At 38.8% G+C, this 18,473-nt stretch overlaps 2 protein-coding genes across 2 annotated transcripts; one reads left to right on the top strand and one right to left on the bottom strand.

Moving 5' to 3' along the window:
* Positions 1-12,472: 12,472 nt before the first annotated feature.
* Positions 12,473-14,156, top strand: LOC121971923 (U-box domain-containing protein 3-like). The gene is made up of 2 exons (XM_042523443.1): positions 12,473-12,839; positions 12,971-14,156. Exons 1-2 carry the CDS (start codon positions 12,547-12,549, stop codon positions 13,827-13,829), a joined length of 1,152 nt encoding a protein of 383 aa, XP_042379377.1. The 5' UTR covers positions 12,473-12,546; the 3' UTR covers positions 13,830-14,156.
* Positions 14,157-15,941: 1,785 nt separating this feature from the next.
* LOC121971924 (peroxidase 49-like) lies at positions 15,942-17,304 on the bottom strand. The gene is made up of 3 exons (XM_042523444.1): positions 16,997-17,304; positions 16,738-16,929; positions 15,942-16,643 (listed from the first exon to the last, which is right to left on the bottom strand). Exons 1-3 carry the CDS (start codon positions 17,225-17,227, stop codon positions 16,083-16,085), a joined length of 984 nt encoding a protein of 327 aa, XP_042379378.1. The 5' UTR covers positions 17,228-17,304; the 3' UTR covers positions 15,942-16,082.
* Between the last annotated feature and the right edge of the window lie 1,169 nt (positions 17,305-18,473).

Below are 18,473 nucleotides of genomic sequence, written 5' to 3' on the forward strand. Positions count from 1 at the left end.
TCGATTGGGGATACGCCATTATCAATTGGAGATCACTCGTGCGAAAAGCACAGTGTGCTCCCCAATCGATCGGTTGATCAATTGGGATATGACCGTTGTGCAGGTTGTGAGATTTAAACGGCTGGGATCGCGTAAATCTGATGTGGCAATCGATTGGGAGCAGGCCCAATCGATTGGGAGTCCTAGATCATAGAGTATAAAGGCGATGGCGAGGTTCAAATGCCACAGCACTTACAGGAGTTTCTTCTCCACTTCTTCTCTGATTCTCACCACCAGTTCTTGAAGATTCTTGGAGTAAAGTGATGTTGCATTTCCAAGTATCAAGAGACATTTCCAAACAAGAAGAGAGCATCTTTGTTGTAAATCTTGTAAGGTTTTTCTTGTATTTCTTCTTGTTTGTACTGAGAGTCTTATACAAGGCTTCTCCACCTCCGGTTATTCTGAGAATGAGTTATTTTCTTACTGGAGAGTGCGTTCGATGTGTGGGTCATTGGATTAATCACCTATTCTTAAGGTAGATACCAAGTAAATCTATGTGTTAACATTGAAGAGCTTGACTTCAATTCTGTCCATTATAAATCAACATCTACGAAGCAAGCGAACGAGCGCAATAAGCTATTCACTCCCCCCCTCTAGTTCCGAAGTGACCCAAGAAAGTGTTATCATCATATTCCTAGATTAGATAATATGCTAGTTGAACTACATGATTCTTGCAATTTTCTCTAAAATTGATTTGAAGTCTAGTCATCATCAAATTTGCATGCGTAAGGGAGATAAATGGAAAATTGCTTTTAAGACAAGGTATGATTTGTATGAATAGGTAGTCATGTCATTTGAGCTAACTAATGCACCTAGTATTTTCATGAGATTAATAAATTATACTTAGCGTGCTTATATTGGAAACTTTGTTGTAGTATATTTTGATAACACTTTGATTTATAAAAAAAAATAGATGAACATTTCAATTATTTACAAAGAAGTTCTAATTGTTTTGAAAAATGGAAAGTTGTATGCTAATCTTCAAAAATATTCCTTTTGCATTAGTCAGATTGAGTTTCTCGGTTATATTATTAGTGCTAAGGAAATAATGTTGGATTGTGAGGAGGGGATGAATCACGATTTACTTATTCAAATTTAAATTAAAGTAAAAAAATAAAATTATAGCGGAAAGATTAAAGAAGGGAACACACACAGAAAACTTAGTCGATTTTACTTGGTTTGGAGTTTTCGGTGACTCCTACTCCAAGACCCAGGTCTCACGGACCTATCGATGGATAATCTACTAAATGCCTTTTCCAGAACCGCCGGAAGAGGGGATAGAGTACTTTCTTTTTGCCAAAATGAATGGTAAACAGTAAATTAAGATTGTTACCAACACTTAGTAGATAGGAATCTGAACAGGCTTGTGTGTTGATGTCGGTCTGTCAGCAACGATCGAATATCGCGGAGTAGCAGTGTAGTAGTAGCAGATAGTAATCGAGGCAACAAAGGAGTCGTAGAAGCTAAGTATCAAGTTATATTTCGAATGCTGCTCGAACAACCCTCTCAAAGACTGTTAGAGGAGCCTCCAATGCCCATAGAGGCGCCTTCAACCTTGAATCTTTATCCCCACAAGATCGCCTCTCATCCACGATGAAGCAACATTCTAATCCTCTTTAGGTTGTCTTCCATCAGCTTTAAGGCGCCTTCAATCCACATGAGAGAGTGTCTTCCATCATATCCAAGGCACCTTCAACCCACGCGTGAGGGTACCTCCAGCAAAACAGAGTAAACACAATAAACATAAGGGGTACTAATTAGATTCTGTCTCTCTAAGACTAGGATCTAGTCAAGGTCTTAACTTAAATTTTCCAAATGGACATAAGCTGGACCGACGCCTACTATCCCCTCAATCAGGACGCGTCCTCACTTAGTCACTCTCCTCCATTAACTTACCTTTACTTATCAATTTGTAGTGTATTGACTCACCTCTTGACCCACCAGGTCTTTATACCAGTTGTCAGGTCCTCAGATCCAACTAGATTTCGACCGACTATCAAGCCTCATGGACCTAGGTAGACTTCCTGCCAGATATCAGTTCGGCCCTTTGACCTATCTGGTCTTCGTACCAACTATTGGGTCCCATAGACTTAGCTAGATTTCCTGCCGAATATCATGTCGTCCCTTTGAACTATCTGGATTTCCTACCAACTATCAAATCCTCAAACCTAGTTGGATTTCATCCCGGTGTCAGGTCCTCTAGACACGCCAATCTCTGCACGCTCGATAAATGCATTGATCAAAATAACACTCTAACTTTAATCTCCTTGTCATTCATCAAAACTTGAGTTAAATTATTAGTGCAAACTGTACCAACAAATGACAATTAATGAAGTAGGTTAAGACTATTTGTGAATATCTAGCACCAAAACAATAACTGAGGTACATAGCTTTCATGGGCTGGAAAGTTTCTATAGAAAGTTTATTAAGAATTTTAGTACTTTAGTTGTATCCTTGACTGAAGTTGTTAAAAAGAATATTCGATTTCGTTGGGATAGTGAACAAGATTTAGCTTTAAACTTACTTAAGGAGAAGATAAGTTCTGTACCATTACTTACATTACCTAACTTTGCTAAAACTTTTGAAATTGAGTGTGATGCATCAAGAATAGGTATTGGAGTTGTGCTAATACAAGAAGGTCAACCTCATGCTTATTTTAATGAGAAACTCGACACAGCAGCTTTAAACTATCCAACTTATGACAAGGAGATATGCATACATTGGTAAGGGCTTTAGAGACTTGACGACATTACTTGTGGCTCAAAGAGTATCATTCACACTAATCATGAATCATAAAAGCATTTAAAGAACTAGAGTAAGTTGAATAGATATCATGTAAAATTGGTGGAGTTCATTGAATCATTTTCTTATGTGATCAAGTATAAACGATGTATGGAAAATATTGTTGCAGATGCTTTGTCCCGAAGGTGTACCTTGATCCCTACTTTGAACACTCACTTGTTAGGAGTTGAATACATAAAAGATCTATATTCTAATGATCCTAACTTTGAAAATATGTTTAAAGTGAATATGCTGCATTTGGGAAGTTTTATAGATGTGAGGAATTTCTTTTTAGGGTAAATAGGTTGTGTGTGTCAAATTATTTATTGAGGAAACTATTAGTCGAAGAGACTTGTGGTGGGGAACTATTGGAATATTTTGGAATAAGAAAAACTCTAGAAGTTTTGGTTGACCATTTCTTTTAACCTCACATGAAATGAGATGTAGTCAAGTTTTGTGAGAAATGTATCACATGTAGGCAAGCAAAATCTAGAACTTTACCTTATGGATTATATACACCTTTATCAATTCCTAGTGAACCTTAGATTGATATTTTCATGGACTTTATTATAGGATTACAAAGGTCAAAATGAGGTATGGATTTTATTTTTGTGATTGTAGATAGATTTTCTAAAATGACTCATTTTATTTTTTTTAGAAAAAAACATATGATGCTAACCATATTGTTAATCTATTCTTTAGGGAGATCGTGTAACTTCATATAATATTGATGAGCATAGTTTCATATCGTAATGCAAAGTTCCTAAACTATTTTTGGAAGACATTGTGGGGAAAGTTGGGCAAAATCTTTTGTTTTCTATAACTTGTCATCCACAAATAAATGGACAAAGTGAGATAGTAAATCAAATTTTGTCTACTTTATTTTAAGCAATCATTCAAAAAAATTTAAAATGTTAGGAAGATTGTTTACCATATGTTGAATTTATTTATGTAGGATCGGAAAGAACGCTAGAGGGGAGGTGAATAGTGATCGTCGAAAATCGAAAGCGAATTAAATCGAAGTACGCAGTGGAAGAAAAATAAATCAATGCTAACAAACCAAGTTTTACTTGGTTCAGAGCCTTCGACGACTCTTACTCTAAGGTCCGCACTCGTCGAGTGCTTTCGTTGGACAATCCACTAACGGTTCGCAAAAAGTTCATAAGAGTTAAGTACAAGAACTAGAAATAAAAGTTACCAACGACAACAAAATGAGAAAGTCTTTGTCGTCGGTTGTCGGTTGTCGGAGGAGCTTCACAGTGTCGTAGGAGCGTTTTCAGAGCACCGAGCAAGAGAGAAACTTTTCATCATTGTTGTTCTGAAGCTCCAGGTCGAAGATCTTTAAATAGGTCCACTTCAAGCGCCTTGAACACCTTCGGACGATTGGACTACGTGACTCGGCCAATCGACGTGCTCTACGTCAGCTTGTGGATGATTTTTTGGTTCTGGGTGCCTAGACCGAGTCCAGGCACCTAGATCGGCTCAGCGCCCTAGGCGAGCCTGCTCTGGGCGCCTAGACCAGCTTCGGGCGCCCAGATCCCTTCCGGGTGCATAAAGTCCTTTTCTTCAGCATCCTTCTCCTTGCAAGAAAAGGTAAGTCCGAGTAATAAAAATTATATCTATCCTGCAAAATAGAGTTAACACAACATAACAAATAGGGTAGTAATTCGATCATGTCTCCTCAAAACCATAATCTAGTCAAGATCTCAACTTAGGCTTCCCAAATGGACCCAAATTGGATCGACGCATACAGTTCCCTCAACGGGGAATGCGTCCTCACTGGATCCCTCCTCCAGTTGCTTACCTTCACTTTGTTGTGATATGATTACGCTAACACAGTAATATATAATTGCACCAATAAATAACAAGCATGCAATAAACGGTAATAAGAGTAAGGTTAAGAATTTGTGTATCTCTGGTTGAAGCGTCGGGCTAGCCGACTGTCTTTAGAGAATTTATTGCCGCACACGGTGCAGAGGCTCTCCGGAAAAATCCTTCCAAGATCCGACAACCGCTCGCACCGTTCATAGGTGCACTCCAAGACGAACGCCGCACTTGGACTCAACCTCAGATCGCAGAACCAAGCCTTAGAACTTGGAAAGAAGAAGAAGAAGAAGGAGAAAGCAGAGAGCAGAGGAATGCTTTGCTTTTTTTCGGAGTGTGTTGAGAAGGAACAGAGGAAGTGTATTTATACACCTCGAAGCAGCGCACGCACCAAAGCGTACGTCGCTTCTCTTCCTCACGCGGACAGAACCGCGTCGGTTCACTTCCTTACGAGTCGCGTTGCTTCCTCACGCGGATAGAACCGCGTCAGTTCACTTCCTCACGCGGACAGAACCAAAACCAAACCCAAGTGCGCGCGGGTCAGAATCTAGAACCAGACCAAACCGGAGACTGGCAAAAACAAACCGGGCCGCCTGCAAGCGCGAGGCCCACGAGCCGGGGATTTGCACCCCCCCTGCGCGCGATAATCGCGTGCGTCGCGCCCGATTTATGGATTTCTGGTTCGAACCCCCCCCCCCCGAAACCACTTGATTTGGGCTTGGCCCGCGCATGCGTGTAGGCCCCATTCACATTGCTAAGCAAGGATGGAAGGGCTCCATATATAAGGTCTTCCAACCTTCTTTGCTTAGTAATGTGAGACTAAAATGCATGCACATATGCATTGCCAAAACAACAAATAGTTTGAATTAAAACACCAAATTCAACACACTTACCACTTATAATCACTTGACTTGCCTCTGACCCACCAGGTCTTTTCGCAGTTGTTAGGTCCACTAACTCAACTGGACTTCGGTCGGTTGTTAGGTCCCATGGACCCAATCAGACTTCCTGCTAGATATCAGGTCCCGCAGACCTATCTGGACTTCCCACCATCTATCAGATTCGCAGACCTAGCTAGATTTCAGTCTGGTGTTAGGTTCCTCAGACCAGTCAACCCCTGCACACTTGGTAGAAAAGGTTAGACAAACATCACATCTAATTTTAACATATTTATCATACATCAAAATCAGATTATTAGTGCAACCTGCACCAACAACTTATAATAGATCTATGCATTCTACTACTAATTTTTCACCTTCTGAAGCAGTATATATAGGATCATTGTGTGTGTGTGTGTGCACGTGCGCGCGCGCCGGGGGGGATGAATAACGCTCATGACTTTCATTTAAAACAATCGAGTAAAACGTAGCGGGATAAAGATAGAAATGAAAAACAAACAATGTTAACACGACCAGGATTTACTTGGTTCGGACCTTATGCTGACTTCTACTCCAAGGCCCACACGTGAGAGTGCTTTCGATGGACAATCACTAATCAATCGTAAAGATTACAAGTACAATTTGAAATAATTACAAGTAATTAGAAAACTAAAAATACCAATGACTCGGTGGGATGAAAATTTCAACAGAGTCGTCGTCAGAGCTTTTGGACGTCATAGAGGCTTTATCGGAGCAGCGCGCAAGTGCAGAAGTCATTCTGAATGTTGTTATTTAGCCCCTGGTCGAATACTGCTTATATAAGCTATTCCGGACGCCTGGCATCAGGGGTGACCAGGACATGTCATTGGCATCATATGCATGATTACATTTATTGCTTATATTTGCTGCATTTTATTTGTTGCATATTGGTTGGATGCATATGTTTGACATGCATACAGGGACATGTTACCTTTGGTCTGACGACCTTATCATTCTGATAAGAGATCCTGGTGAGTACAGTTTCTCTTTATCTTACAGTTTTGCATTTTCCATTACTCCAGGAGACTTCATATATTTATTGCTATTAGTTATAGTTTACTATGCATGTCAACTTGGTATCCGCTGAGTGTTAAACTCACCCCGTTGATATTTTCTTATTTCAGGTTGAGGCCATCAGGAGGTTCCAGTCGCTAGTCCCCACTTCGCGTCGCGTCGATTTTCTACTCTTTAGTCTTTTTGTTCCTTGTTACATTTTATATATGTGTGTGTGATGTGTATGATTTGTACTCGAGGAATTTTTATCGAGCTTTGGGTTTACTACTTATTTTTCGCTGCGTTGGTTTCTCTGTTGTGTTTTGCCTTTTCCGTTGTAGTAGTGGAGTAGGTGGTTTTCAAATAAATTGCGTGGTTGTGTAGTCAGCCGGAAGCTGATTTATTCTTAACTGCGTGGATTGTTTAGTTATATTTATTATTATTGTTTCGATCGTGTTGCCCGAGGTTTGTGTGGCCCAGAGGGTCTTGTAGTAAAGTTTCATATTATCACCCGTACAAGGGATATGCTGTCAAAATTTTTTCTGACAAGGACTACCTGGGGCGTGACATTTATTGTTGGGGAATGCCTGATATGGTGTGTGCTAAAATATATTTCGTAAACATATGCAGCGGAAATAAAAATATAATAATTTCTAATGATTACAATACACACACCACACGAATATAAGATATATCTCATGCAGACATGATCATAATATTAAAATTTTACGAAAAGTAAATTTATTTTAGGTATACCTAACAGTTCATTAACGAACCTTGTAGAAAATGTTTGCTAGCCTCGCAAGGCAAGCCTCCTTCAAATCAATGAGCAAGCAATAGATTGATGAGAAGCGGAATTGGAATCAACCAAGCGACACTCTAAAACCTTGCCTCTATTCGTATCTACGCTGAGCTATTGTCAAGACAACCTCAGAAGTCACGAGTTCCATCTTCGCGAAAGGTATTAGTCTTGCGTGCGAAGACGGAACAATCTGAGAGAATTCCCATGGTATGATTTGGAGAGTGGCGCGACACTGAAATCGTCAACACTGAATTCGTCGACACTGAATTCATCGGCACTAAATTTGTTGGCACCGAATTCGTTGACACTGAATTCATCGACATCAAATTCGGTAGTTGGAGATGGCCCGCGGTAACTCTTGGGCGACAGCTAGAGAGATGGAGAGGGAGAAAAGGATGTTAAGAAACCCTAATTAAAATAGAGTTTTCTCTCAAAGAATAAAATCACTTCTCTCTTCTCCTCATAGAGGGTATTTATATACTTCCACATGACTTGGGGAGTAAGTCATCTCCCAAACCTAATAAGCAAAGTCAACCATGATCCATTACCATTTAGATTAAGTTTGGTTCAAAACTAAATCATCTTGGTTCATAATTAAACCAAACCCTTTTAATTTATTATTAAACTAAATTGTTTCATAACTAAACCAAACCCCTTTTAATTTATTATCAAACCAAAATGAATACATATCTCCTATAATAGTCATGGCTAATTCGTGTTTCTATTTCGACAAATAACTTTTCATATTTATCCTTTCTGTTTGGTTCAACTAAACTCTATCTCTCTCTTGATTTAAGAATTCAATTCTCAAACTCATTTTAAGTCTCTAAGATAAACTCGTAGTGCGTGTAACTTTATAGGTTCCCGATTATGTTGGTCATCCATAATTAACCATTAATTATAGAACGATTATAAGTGACACCTAGTAGCATATCATGATATCAAATTTATCAAAAAATCACAGTTGATTTCAGAACCACTTTTGAACCCTTCAACAACTATAATGAGTTGTGTCTCATTTCCTTCACTCGTCTTATACCCACTTGGTTCAAGACATGGTCTATGTGTTAGTTTCCACTAGGTTGATTATGTTACACCTAGCTCAAGTAATATTTTCTTATCCTGTAGATTCAAATTACTCGTATATGTGTCAAAAAGTCTCATACTCTTGACATATGATGCTTTGGCTAAAAATTTGAGTAACAATCATGACAAGTGTCATAGGGTGTACATCTTCTTTTACAATGAATGATGAATCTTTTATTGACTATTCAAATACTTTCGAACATTTCAATTTATATCCAATCATCTCGGATCCACACCTCCATGGAGATGTTTGCTTAAGATAGCAAAGTATAAGTGTCCATGATCAAGATAACTTGAATATCTCAAGTTGAAGGAAACTTGCACTCGAGCAATAATAAGAGTTTCATTGACACATCTATATATATAGAGAACCATATGAAGTCTTATAACATGTCACTCCAATGAACTAGTTACCATAACTAACATCTATGTTTAACTCTCGACATTCCAATGTCTCCAGCTAGTGAGGAACAATTGTAGTTAGACCAAGGAGTATAATCCGTGCTAGTATCACAGAATCGATGATGTTCGAACTCATCAATTCATCAACTAGGAATTATTTCAATACATTCATAATTACACATATAAAGATGCTCATAAGTTATGATTTAATCATAAGTTCTCTCATGTTATGAATCATATTATGGATATTTAGTAAGCGAGTTTAAGATCCAATCAAACACATATAGAATGTACACTTAAGTAATGAATTTTTATTTATCTAATAAATATGTATAAACTATAAGGTAATTGCCTCAAATATAACAACTGTAATTACTATAACTACGATAACAACTACAAATTATGTAGTTGTTATAACTATAATAACAATCATCAAACTGTAGCTGTTATCAAAATTGCAATGGTCATAATTTTATAATTATTATCATATGGATTTGTCATGTTAATATAATTATCTGATCAATTTAGGATTGAATGTGTGGTATGAAAAATAATGTAAAATAATATTATTTTACCGTGGCTGTGTGATGGTTTTTGATAAAATAAAAAATAACAAAGATACCTTCATAATTTAAAAAAAAACTTTTTTAAAAAAAAAATTATCCATTTTATATGAGATTTAAGATTAACTTGGAAGGGAGCTTTGTGAGTCCTATTCCACTCACTGTCGCGTCCCTTTCGGCGAGAGCAGAGCAGCTCGAGGCGCGTGTTGGCATTCTGGTGACCGCTCTTAGCTCAAACAGTGACAGCGCACGCGGTAGGTGTTCGCCAGATTGCCCCTGTGACCGGAAAGCTACCGCCAATAGGTGTTCGACGGATTGTCTCAACCAGCAATAACTCTTCAATCAGCAGGTGCCGCTGCCTCCAAGTCTCCCTGTTCTATTCTAAATCCCAACAATCGTTTCGATTCTATCTATTAATTGCGCCAGTGCTTTTCTTTCCGCATCCACGTTTGATTTGCTCGATCGGCTGTTGAGCCGTCTGCCCCCTGTGGTCGACAAATCAGAGAGCGCGTTCAATACTTTTAGCTCGGTGGAGGAGGTAAAGAACACAAAGTCGGTAGGCCAGTGCTGTCGCAGCAAGCAGTAAGCGAGCCATAAAATCTTAAACTTTCAGTTGATTATTAAGCTCTGCCACGGAAAAAGCCTACGTCAAAGTTGCACGTAGCAGATGTACTTTGACAATTCTCCGTGCTTAATCATGCAGAGGCAACTAAATGAAGCTTTAGATTCGGTATGGGTTGCTGTCTTCGCTAGAGTAGTTGAAGGTCAAGAATTAAATTAGGAAGCTGCAGCAGATGAGGATTTCTAATTTGTTTGTTCTGGGCATTAAAAGTTTGGTGAGGAGGCAACCAACTAGTCGAGTGTCCGAGGACACCTGCCCATTTGATCGAGACCAATGCTCCATTAATTGCCCTTTTTTGCAGGCAAGCAATGCTAGTGGTTGATCTAACTCCAAACTAAAGAAGCCGTGTTAGTATCCCAACACTTGCTCATCATTATCCGTATATCCCCTTTAATAATTCAGGCTTTTGATTGTGAAACTGATGCTGATCATGCACCGTAGTGAAGCATTGTTTATCTGAATTTTATCCTTTTAGATGATGTGTGTTGTTTGGTAATTCTGCATCACTGGTCAAAGTCTCTCTCTCTGCTTTTACTCTTCATTGGTTGGGGATTGAACGATGTAAATTGTTAGCCTGGTTTTGCAAAAGCCGCCATGAAAGATGATGATGAAAAACTCTACCACACTTTAGCGTGCTTTTCGTTTAGTCAAACTTTAGGATACTCAAAGTTGGATTTTTCCTTGACTTTTGTTTCAATTCTACGACTTCCGTAACTCTGCCCTGTTTAACCTAACAACTTTGTACTCGCTCAACAATTGGCTTGAATGAAGTACGTAATTAGTCAAACTCGGAGAAAATTAGCAGCATGATTTTAGGTTTTTGTTGGCGTTTCTCTCGTAAGGCTTTGCCAATATAACGCCGGCTCTAGTTGGGTTTAGTGTTTGATTTGATCAATATATATAAATTAAATGAATGAATAATGATTTTTTGTATTTATCTTTTTCTATATTAATGAACGACCCTAATGATTGTTTATGTGGTAATTCCATATTTTTAAATAACCTATTAAATTAAATAAACATGTATAAACATATTTGCATTTAATTCGTTAATATTCATAATAAAAGTTTATATTTGTGAACAATATTTATAGATGAAATTTTTGAATCATATTCATCAATAAAAAAACTTATTAAATAAATAAACAAGTCTATATTATAGCTCAACAATCAATTAAGTTTAAAAAATTAAAAATTTTAATCAATTAAATTTGAGTGAGAGAACCTAGCTCAACTCAAATTGAACCAAACTTAAATTTGGAAAAAAGAAATCAAATTAATTTTAAACAACAATTTTAACACCTTAAATCATTTCAAGCTCAACTCAATCTATTTTGTGCAATGCAGATATTAAAGGGTATTATAATAACCCCTTGTTAAAAACATTAGACAAGGGGTATTATAATACACTTTGCTTAAACACATTCAAAGTCTTGAAGGCGTTCAAGTAAATGTGGGGTGGTCAGTCCATGTGTATATTTTTTTTAGTTTTTAAATTTTAATTATAAACAATTATAAATTTTAAATAAAAAATTGAATAAAACGATTGATTTATTAATGACTATTTTTAATAAATACCCATCATTAAAATACCCATCATTAAAATAAATACCCATCATTTTTATTTTTCACAACTTTGTAATTTCATTTTCTCACAAACATCTATTTTATTTAATAAATATATTTTTTTAAAATAATAAAATTATATTTTTAAAAGTAAGATTATTATTAAAAATAATAATAATAATTTAAATATTTTAAAATATATTTAAAATATATTTATTCAATATAATATAATTTTAAAATGATTGAGTGAATTATGAAAATTATAAATAATGAATGTTAATGTTAAAAAAAATATAGATGAAAGAAAGATATTATTATAATGAATATATGATAATGCACTTCGTACTTTTTGACGAGATGATATATAAATATAATATTATGGATGCTCTTATTAAATAAACTTAAATATGGTACAATTTAACCAGGATTAATTCGTTTACGGTCTGGACACTCAGAGTCGTCATAAAAAAAAAAAAATCTACTTTCATTTGATGCTCCATCAAATTTATCTAATCAAAATTGAAGAATTAAAGGTTCACGTGTAATTTATAAAGATTTTTTTTCACTTACTCCTATCGTTTTAAATACTTCCCAAGATTTTTGTATTGATTTTACGTTACGTGGCAAGATTAATAAGAGGTCCCACCTCTTTAAACACATGCCGTATTCTGTTTAGTCCATACGAATTATGAAATTATCTATTTGTTCTGTTCCGCAGGAGACCCAAGTGGTCCCCTCTCGGTTAACCAAGTAACCATTCTAACCTCCTTTGGCCCCACCGCGGTCAAAATTTTGGTAGCCGACACGAACAATTTAACGGCCGTCGGCGCCGTCATATCCACCGTTACGGCCCGCAATAAATTCCGTCCCGCTCCTCCCCCATCCGCTCCTCTCTATCCCTTCCCTCTTCATCCCTTTCCGCTCTCTCTCCCTCTCTCTCTCCCTCTCCTCATGGGATCGTCAGAGAACTGGGCCTCCACCGAGAGCTCGAGCAGCCGCGGCCTCTACGGGAGGGCATCGGCGGCGGAGCTCGAGGGCATCATCGTCCGCGTCGGGTCCGGAGAGGAGGAGCAAAAAGTTCAGGCGGCGATGGAAATCCGGCGCCTCACTAAGACCTCCTCCAGGAACCGCCGCCACCTCTCCCTCGCCGTCGACCCTCTCGTGGCGATGCTGCGGTCGCCGAGCTACGAGTCCTGCGAGGCCGCCATCCTCGCCCTCCTCAATCTCGCCGTCAAGGACGAAAGGTGCGATCTTTCGTGCTTACTAGGGTTAAAAATCGCTCCTTTTTAAGCAGATTCTTGTTCCCTAATCTATCCTTGGTCCCAAAAGTAAAGAGGATACGAATTGAATTTTTTTTTTCCCCTTAAATTTTCAGGAACAAGATCAGTATCGTGGATGCAGGTGCCCTGGAACCATTAATTAGCTTCTTGGATTCTACAAATTTGGATTTGCAAGGGTTTGCTACTGCTGCACTTTTTACGCTGTCCGCTTCAAGCGTGAACAAGCCAAGAATCAGTGCTTCCGGAGCTATCCCCCTTCTTGTCAAGGTCGTCGAGGAAGGAAGCCAGCAAGCCAAGATGGATGCCATTGCAGCCCTCCAAAATCTCTCCACCATCCAAGACAACCTCAGAAGTATCCTCTCGCTTCATCCCATACCTTCTCTGGTCAGCTTCCTCAAATCCTGCGACAAGTCCACGAAACCAGCTGAGAAGTGCTGCGCCCTTCTGGAATTACTAGTCAATTTCGACGAAGGGAGAACCGCTCTGACGCGCGAGGAAGGTGGGGTTCTAAGCGTGGTGGAAGTTCTCGAAGAAGGATCCCCTCCGAGCCGCGAGCACGCGGTCGGAGCCCTCTTAACGATGTGCGAGAGCGACCGGAGTCGGTACCGGGAAGTAATTCTCCGAGAAGGCGCCATTCCTGGCCTCCTCGAGCTGACGGTTCAAGGGTCAGTACAGTGCCAAGCGAAAGCCCGACGGCTGCTGGAGCTGCTGAGGGAGTCCCCCTACCGGAGACGCCAACTGGAAGCCGACACGCTGGAGAACATCGTGAGCAGCATCGTCTCGAAGGTCGTCGACGGCGACGAGCAGACAGAGAAGGCAAAGAAGATGCTGGCGGAGATGGTTCAGATCAGCATGGAGCAGAGCCTGAGGCACTTGCAGAGGAGAGCTCTGGTGGTGTGCACTCCCACTGAGCTCCCCCTTGCCAATCGACCATCCCAAGTCCCCTCAAAATAGCAAAAGAGAGAAGAGAACGCCATTAACTCTCTCCGTTAGAAGAAAATTGATCAGATGATGCCAGTCCAGGCCAGCGATGGTATCGAGTGACTGGTGAAGTGTTCGTCTGCAACTTCTGTGCATAAATTGTTACTTCCCCTGTTTTATTGAGCGATTGAAAGCTTGCATTCTGTACAATACTTGTCTCCCTCTCTCTCTACCTGTATTACTGTCGATTCACTGCCATGGCAGGAGAAGAGTTTATATGCATTGTAATATTGATCAATAAATATCTAGAATATAAAGAAACTTCGGAATTTGAATACTAAAAATATTGATGTAGCATAGTACACCTCAATGTTTTTTAGTATAAGGATATGATTGTTTTTATATGAGAATGGTATAAAATTTTGTGGTGGGAGAATGGGAGTATCCTGAGAGATTTTAAATTTAAAATTAAAAAAAAAACATTAATACCAAATGAAAACAAAATTTATCTGTGTGGGTGAAATTTAAATTTTTAGGATGAGTTAGGCTTAAAATAATTTTTGGAATGAAATTGGAAAGAATAATAATCAAATTGAAGAGTTTAACAAAAGAAAAAGACATAAATTAAGGGAGTGTTTGGTTTAAGGAAATAAGAGTGCGGAATGAAAATAGTAATTATTGATCGTCATTGTTAATGTTTGAATTATAGGAATAGGAATACAAATAAGGAAATGAATCCTTAAAATTGAGTAATAACTTATTCCCATGTACCCTTCAATGAGTCATTACTTTATTTTCAACAATCAAAATATTTCCTTATTTCAAAAATACTCTTGAACTAAAACTAAAATTTCCTCTCTTAATATCAAATATCAAAATATATTTATTTAATTTTTCTTTCATATCATTTTCTCTCTCCTCTCTCTCATCATATTTTCTCTTCTTATTTTATCACACACCTTCTCTCTCCTTAATCTCTCCCATCACACTCTCTTTCCTCTTTCTCTCTCGTTACCATTTCTCTCTCCTTAATATCTTCCATCACACTCTCTTCTCTTTTTTTTTTCTCATCATATTCTCTCTCACATCATATTTTCTCTCTCCTCAATTTTTCTCATCACACTTTCACTCTCATCATGTTTTCTCTCTCATCACACTTTCTCTCTCCTCAATCTCTCCCATCACACTCTTTTTTTCATCACACTTTCTCTCTCCTCATTTTTCTCATTACACTTTCTCTCTCTTCATCCTCTCCCATCATACTTTCTCTCACATCATATTTTTTCTCTCATATTCTCTCATCATGCTCTCTCCCATCACACTCTCTTTCCTCATTTTTTCTCATCACACTTTCTCTCTCTTCATTTTTTCTCATCACATTTTCTCTCTTATCATACATTCTCTCTGGTCATATTTTTCTCTCACATTCAACTTTCTCTCACATCTAATTTTTTCTCTTATTTTCTTTTTAAGGTAAAAAAAAACTTTTGATTTATTCTGATAGAAAATATGCAACTAACCAAACATTGCTTTTAAGAGTGATATCCATGCTCATGCTCATTCCCATTCCATAATACTATGTTTCGCATTTCGATTCCTATTTCTAGTAAAGAACAAAACGCCCTCTAAAATTTTCCATACCTTCCTTTTCACTATAAATGGCTAAATTTTATTATATTTAAATCTTTTTACCACGTAAATTTATCTTCATGTATAATTTTTGTACTCCAATTTATTTGTTTTCATTCAAAAGTAACCAAAATTCATTAGAATATTAATACTTTTTATTCAATAAATTTTAAATAACTAAAAATTGAAAAATGTAGAAAAACTTGGATCAATGCTTATTTTATGAGACAAAAACTAGAAAATGGCAAACATTAGAAGTAAAGTAAAGTAAATAAATTGCGAAAACAATGAATCTTGTAGAGATATTGAATAAATTTTATAATCCATCAATTTTATAAATAGATTAGCTTAGGAAAAAAAATAAATCCAAGAATACACTAAATAAGACCAAGGACAAAAAAAATTAAAAGTGATTAAAATTTTTTTAATATCACATTAAATCTTAGCTTGCATGGAATTCATGTCGATGCTGATTGCTGAGTTGTTCTTGTTCCAAACATTCAACTATATATGATATGATTAAAGCATAAAGCGAATATCATTAACCATATTATATTGTTTCTTATTACAGCACAACGTTTACCAAATTACAAACCATATCGCAAACAAATAGATAACCATAAATAGAACGATCGATCGATGGAGCAGAGCAACCTCCTAATTGATCCTCCTGCAGTTCTTCCTGATCTCGCCGTGGTCCCCAGTGAGCGGCGAGATGTTGCCCATTTTGATCATGGCCTTGGCGAAGTGGTCGAAGAAGAGGCCGCCGTCGTCGGCGTAGAGCCGCACCAGCGCCGACGTCTCGGGGCTCCCCGTGAAGAGCACTTGGTCGGAGTTGAGCAGCCCCTTGCCGGCCACCAGGTTCTTGTAGTAGGAGTTGTCGAACCTGGCGGGGCTGACCAGGTCCAGCGGGAAGAGGTTGTCGTCGCCGCCGGAGGGAGGGCACCGGGACCGCAGCTGCCAGGCGTAGCCCTCCTCCAGCGAGTCTGTGTGGCCGTCGTACAATCTCTGCCGGAAGCTGGTGCAACGGGATAGCCCGATGGTGTGGGCACCTGAGAGCGCAACAAGGTCGACAATGTCGAGTCCCTGCAGCTTGAACTTGGTGACGATGGTTTGGAGGGTGTTGTTGGGGGCCGGAATGTTGTTGTTGGAGCCACTCAAGCTCGCACCCAGTGAGTCTCTCCTCCCCAGTGCCACTTCCCAGTCGGGGCCTCCTGCCTACGAATCAAATACCAATTAATTAATGATCGAATAAATCGACTGTGAAAACAGAGCAGAGAATTCAGAAATGTATTTATTTACGGATCTCTACCAAGACAGTGGAATCTCTAGCAGCAAGCGCGAGGATGTCGGCGCAAGACACGGTGCCGGGGCACTCTGTCTCCAGGGCAGCTTTGATCTCGTCGATCACCTCGAATCCTCTCGCGGAGTTCTTGTTCGCCTTGGATCCTTTCTCGCTCGCGATGGGGCCGTTGCTGTCCAACAGCAGCGACGCGTCGCAGCCCTGCGAAAGCATCGGCGGCCATTAATTAATTATGAGCTTAAAATCATGGCATCTGATCGAATAAAACCTTGACGAAGCAGTCATGGAAGTGAAGCCTGAGCAGGGAAGCAGCCATCCTGGGCTCCCTGTCCACGGCTCTGGCGACCACAGATCTCACGATATCGAGCGCCCGCGGGCACGAATGGCCGTAGAAATGGGAGGAGAGGGGGAATGCTTCGCCTGCATTGAGGAACGAGGCGGCGATAGCAATTACGAGTAAGAGAAGAAGGGTGGAGTAGTGCTGCTTGATCGAGCCCATCGATCAGAACTAGTTGATTAGCTGATTAGCTGATTGCTTGAAGAAGAGTATGGTGGAATTGTGAGGGGAGAAGAGGAGGAAGGTGGGTATTTATAGAGGAATGCGTGGATAAGAATCATTCATGCATGCATGCATGCAAGCAGAAGAAGTTAAAGAGAAAATAATAGGAAAAGAAAAGGAAACAATTGAGGAGACGGTAGAAAAGCGAAGAGTAGTTGTCAGTAGGTAGGTCGCCCTCTGTTATATTTGCTCGCATTGAAAAGCGATTTGAACATGAATTACTTAACTGCGGTCTTCAAAGAGTAGTTTAATGTTGGGTGAGTAGGCAGAGTTGCGCGTTCCTGAATTGATTGCATGAGAAGTAAGCGAATGATTCAAGCAATAGAAGAAGAAGGAAAAGTCGATCGGATTAGTTTACTTAATTATTTGGAAGGTGATTAAAGTAGTGTTTGATGAGATACCGAGTAAAATGGGAGCAGTTGAAAGTACCTAATCCTTTTGACTTAGGAATGTTGACCTGGCTATGGTTAAATTAGTTAAACTAATCTACCCAATTACCACCATTCAGATGGCGACCATTCGCATTGTTAATCCCTCTCTATATGTGCACTCCCTTTAATATGAAGGGGGACCAGCCCAACTTTGTTATAGTGTGGGTTAGCTCAGTCGTCTAAAATTGTAGCCCTTATGATGAAGGCCAGTTGTGTGCCTGTGCATGCATTCGACACAATTGAATTGCATCTCTTCACCTCAACTCTGTCTGTCAATGTGACTGATCTAAATTTGTAGTCTCGCAAGTGTAATGAGTCCATGATGTGGTTATATTAATTAGAGAGAAATAACTAGTGGTGTTATCAGGAAATGATCGCTACAATCCCCACAAAATGTCTAGTTAGTTAGAGGATAATAAACTAGTTATAATGGGACAAGGAATTAATTTCTGACAAATGCATATTCTTAAAAAAAAACAACTCCTCTCACCTCTTAAATAACTTGGTACGCGAGGATGGAATATGAGAGGCATATGAAATGAGTATAATCACCTTCTATTATAATTAATGAAATGATCACCACAATTCATGTTACGGTAGGTTAAGAGAACAGTATTCCCAAGTGACTAACGATTTTGGAATAGAATGAACTCCACTATATCAACGCCAACAAAGAAAAGGAGAAGAAAAAAGCAAAGTTATATTCATGTGCTATCAACATAGATTTACATCAACTCATCCAAGAGGGTTTATAC

The sequence above is a fragment of the Zingiber officinale genome, chromosome 4A (genome assembly GCF_018446385.1).
Source record: "Zingiber officinale cultivar Zhangliang chromosome 4A, Zo_v1.1, whole genome shotgun sequence".
NCBI classification, from domain to species: domain Eukaryota; kingdom Viridiplantae; phylum Streptophyta; class Magnoliopsida; order Zingiberales; family Zingiberaceae; genus Zingiber; species Zingiber officinale.

Bases quoted from the DNA above. Each gene is read 5' to 3' on its own strand.
- LOC121971923 (XM_042523443.1), top strand. From the start codon at position 12,547: ATGGGATCGTCAGAGAACTGGGCCTCCACCGAGAGCTCGAGCAGCCGC. The intron at 12,840-12,970 runs GTGCGATCTTTC...TTAAATTTTCAG, and splicing joins CTCGCCGTCAAGGACGAAAG to GAACAAGATCAGTATCGTGG.
- LOC121971924 (XM_042523444.1), bottom strand. From the start codon at position 17,227: ATGGGCTCGATCAAGCAGCACTACTCCACCCTTCTTCTCTTACTCGTA. The intron at 16,930-16,996 runs GTTTTATTCGAT...ATGCTTTCGCAG, and splicing joins TCCATGACTGCTTCGTCAAG to GGCTGCGACGCGTCGCTGCT. The intron at 16,644-16,737 runs GTAGAGATCCGT...TTTGATTCGTAG, and splicing joins CTAGAGATTCCACTGTCTTG to GCAGGAGGCCCCGACTGGGA.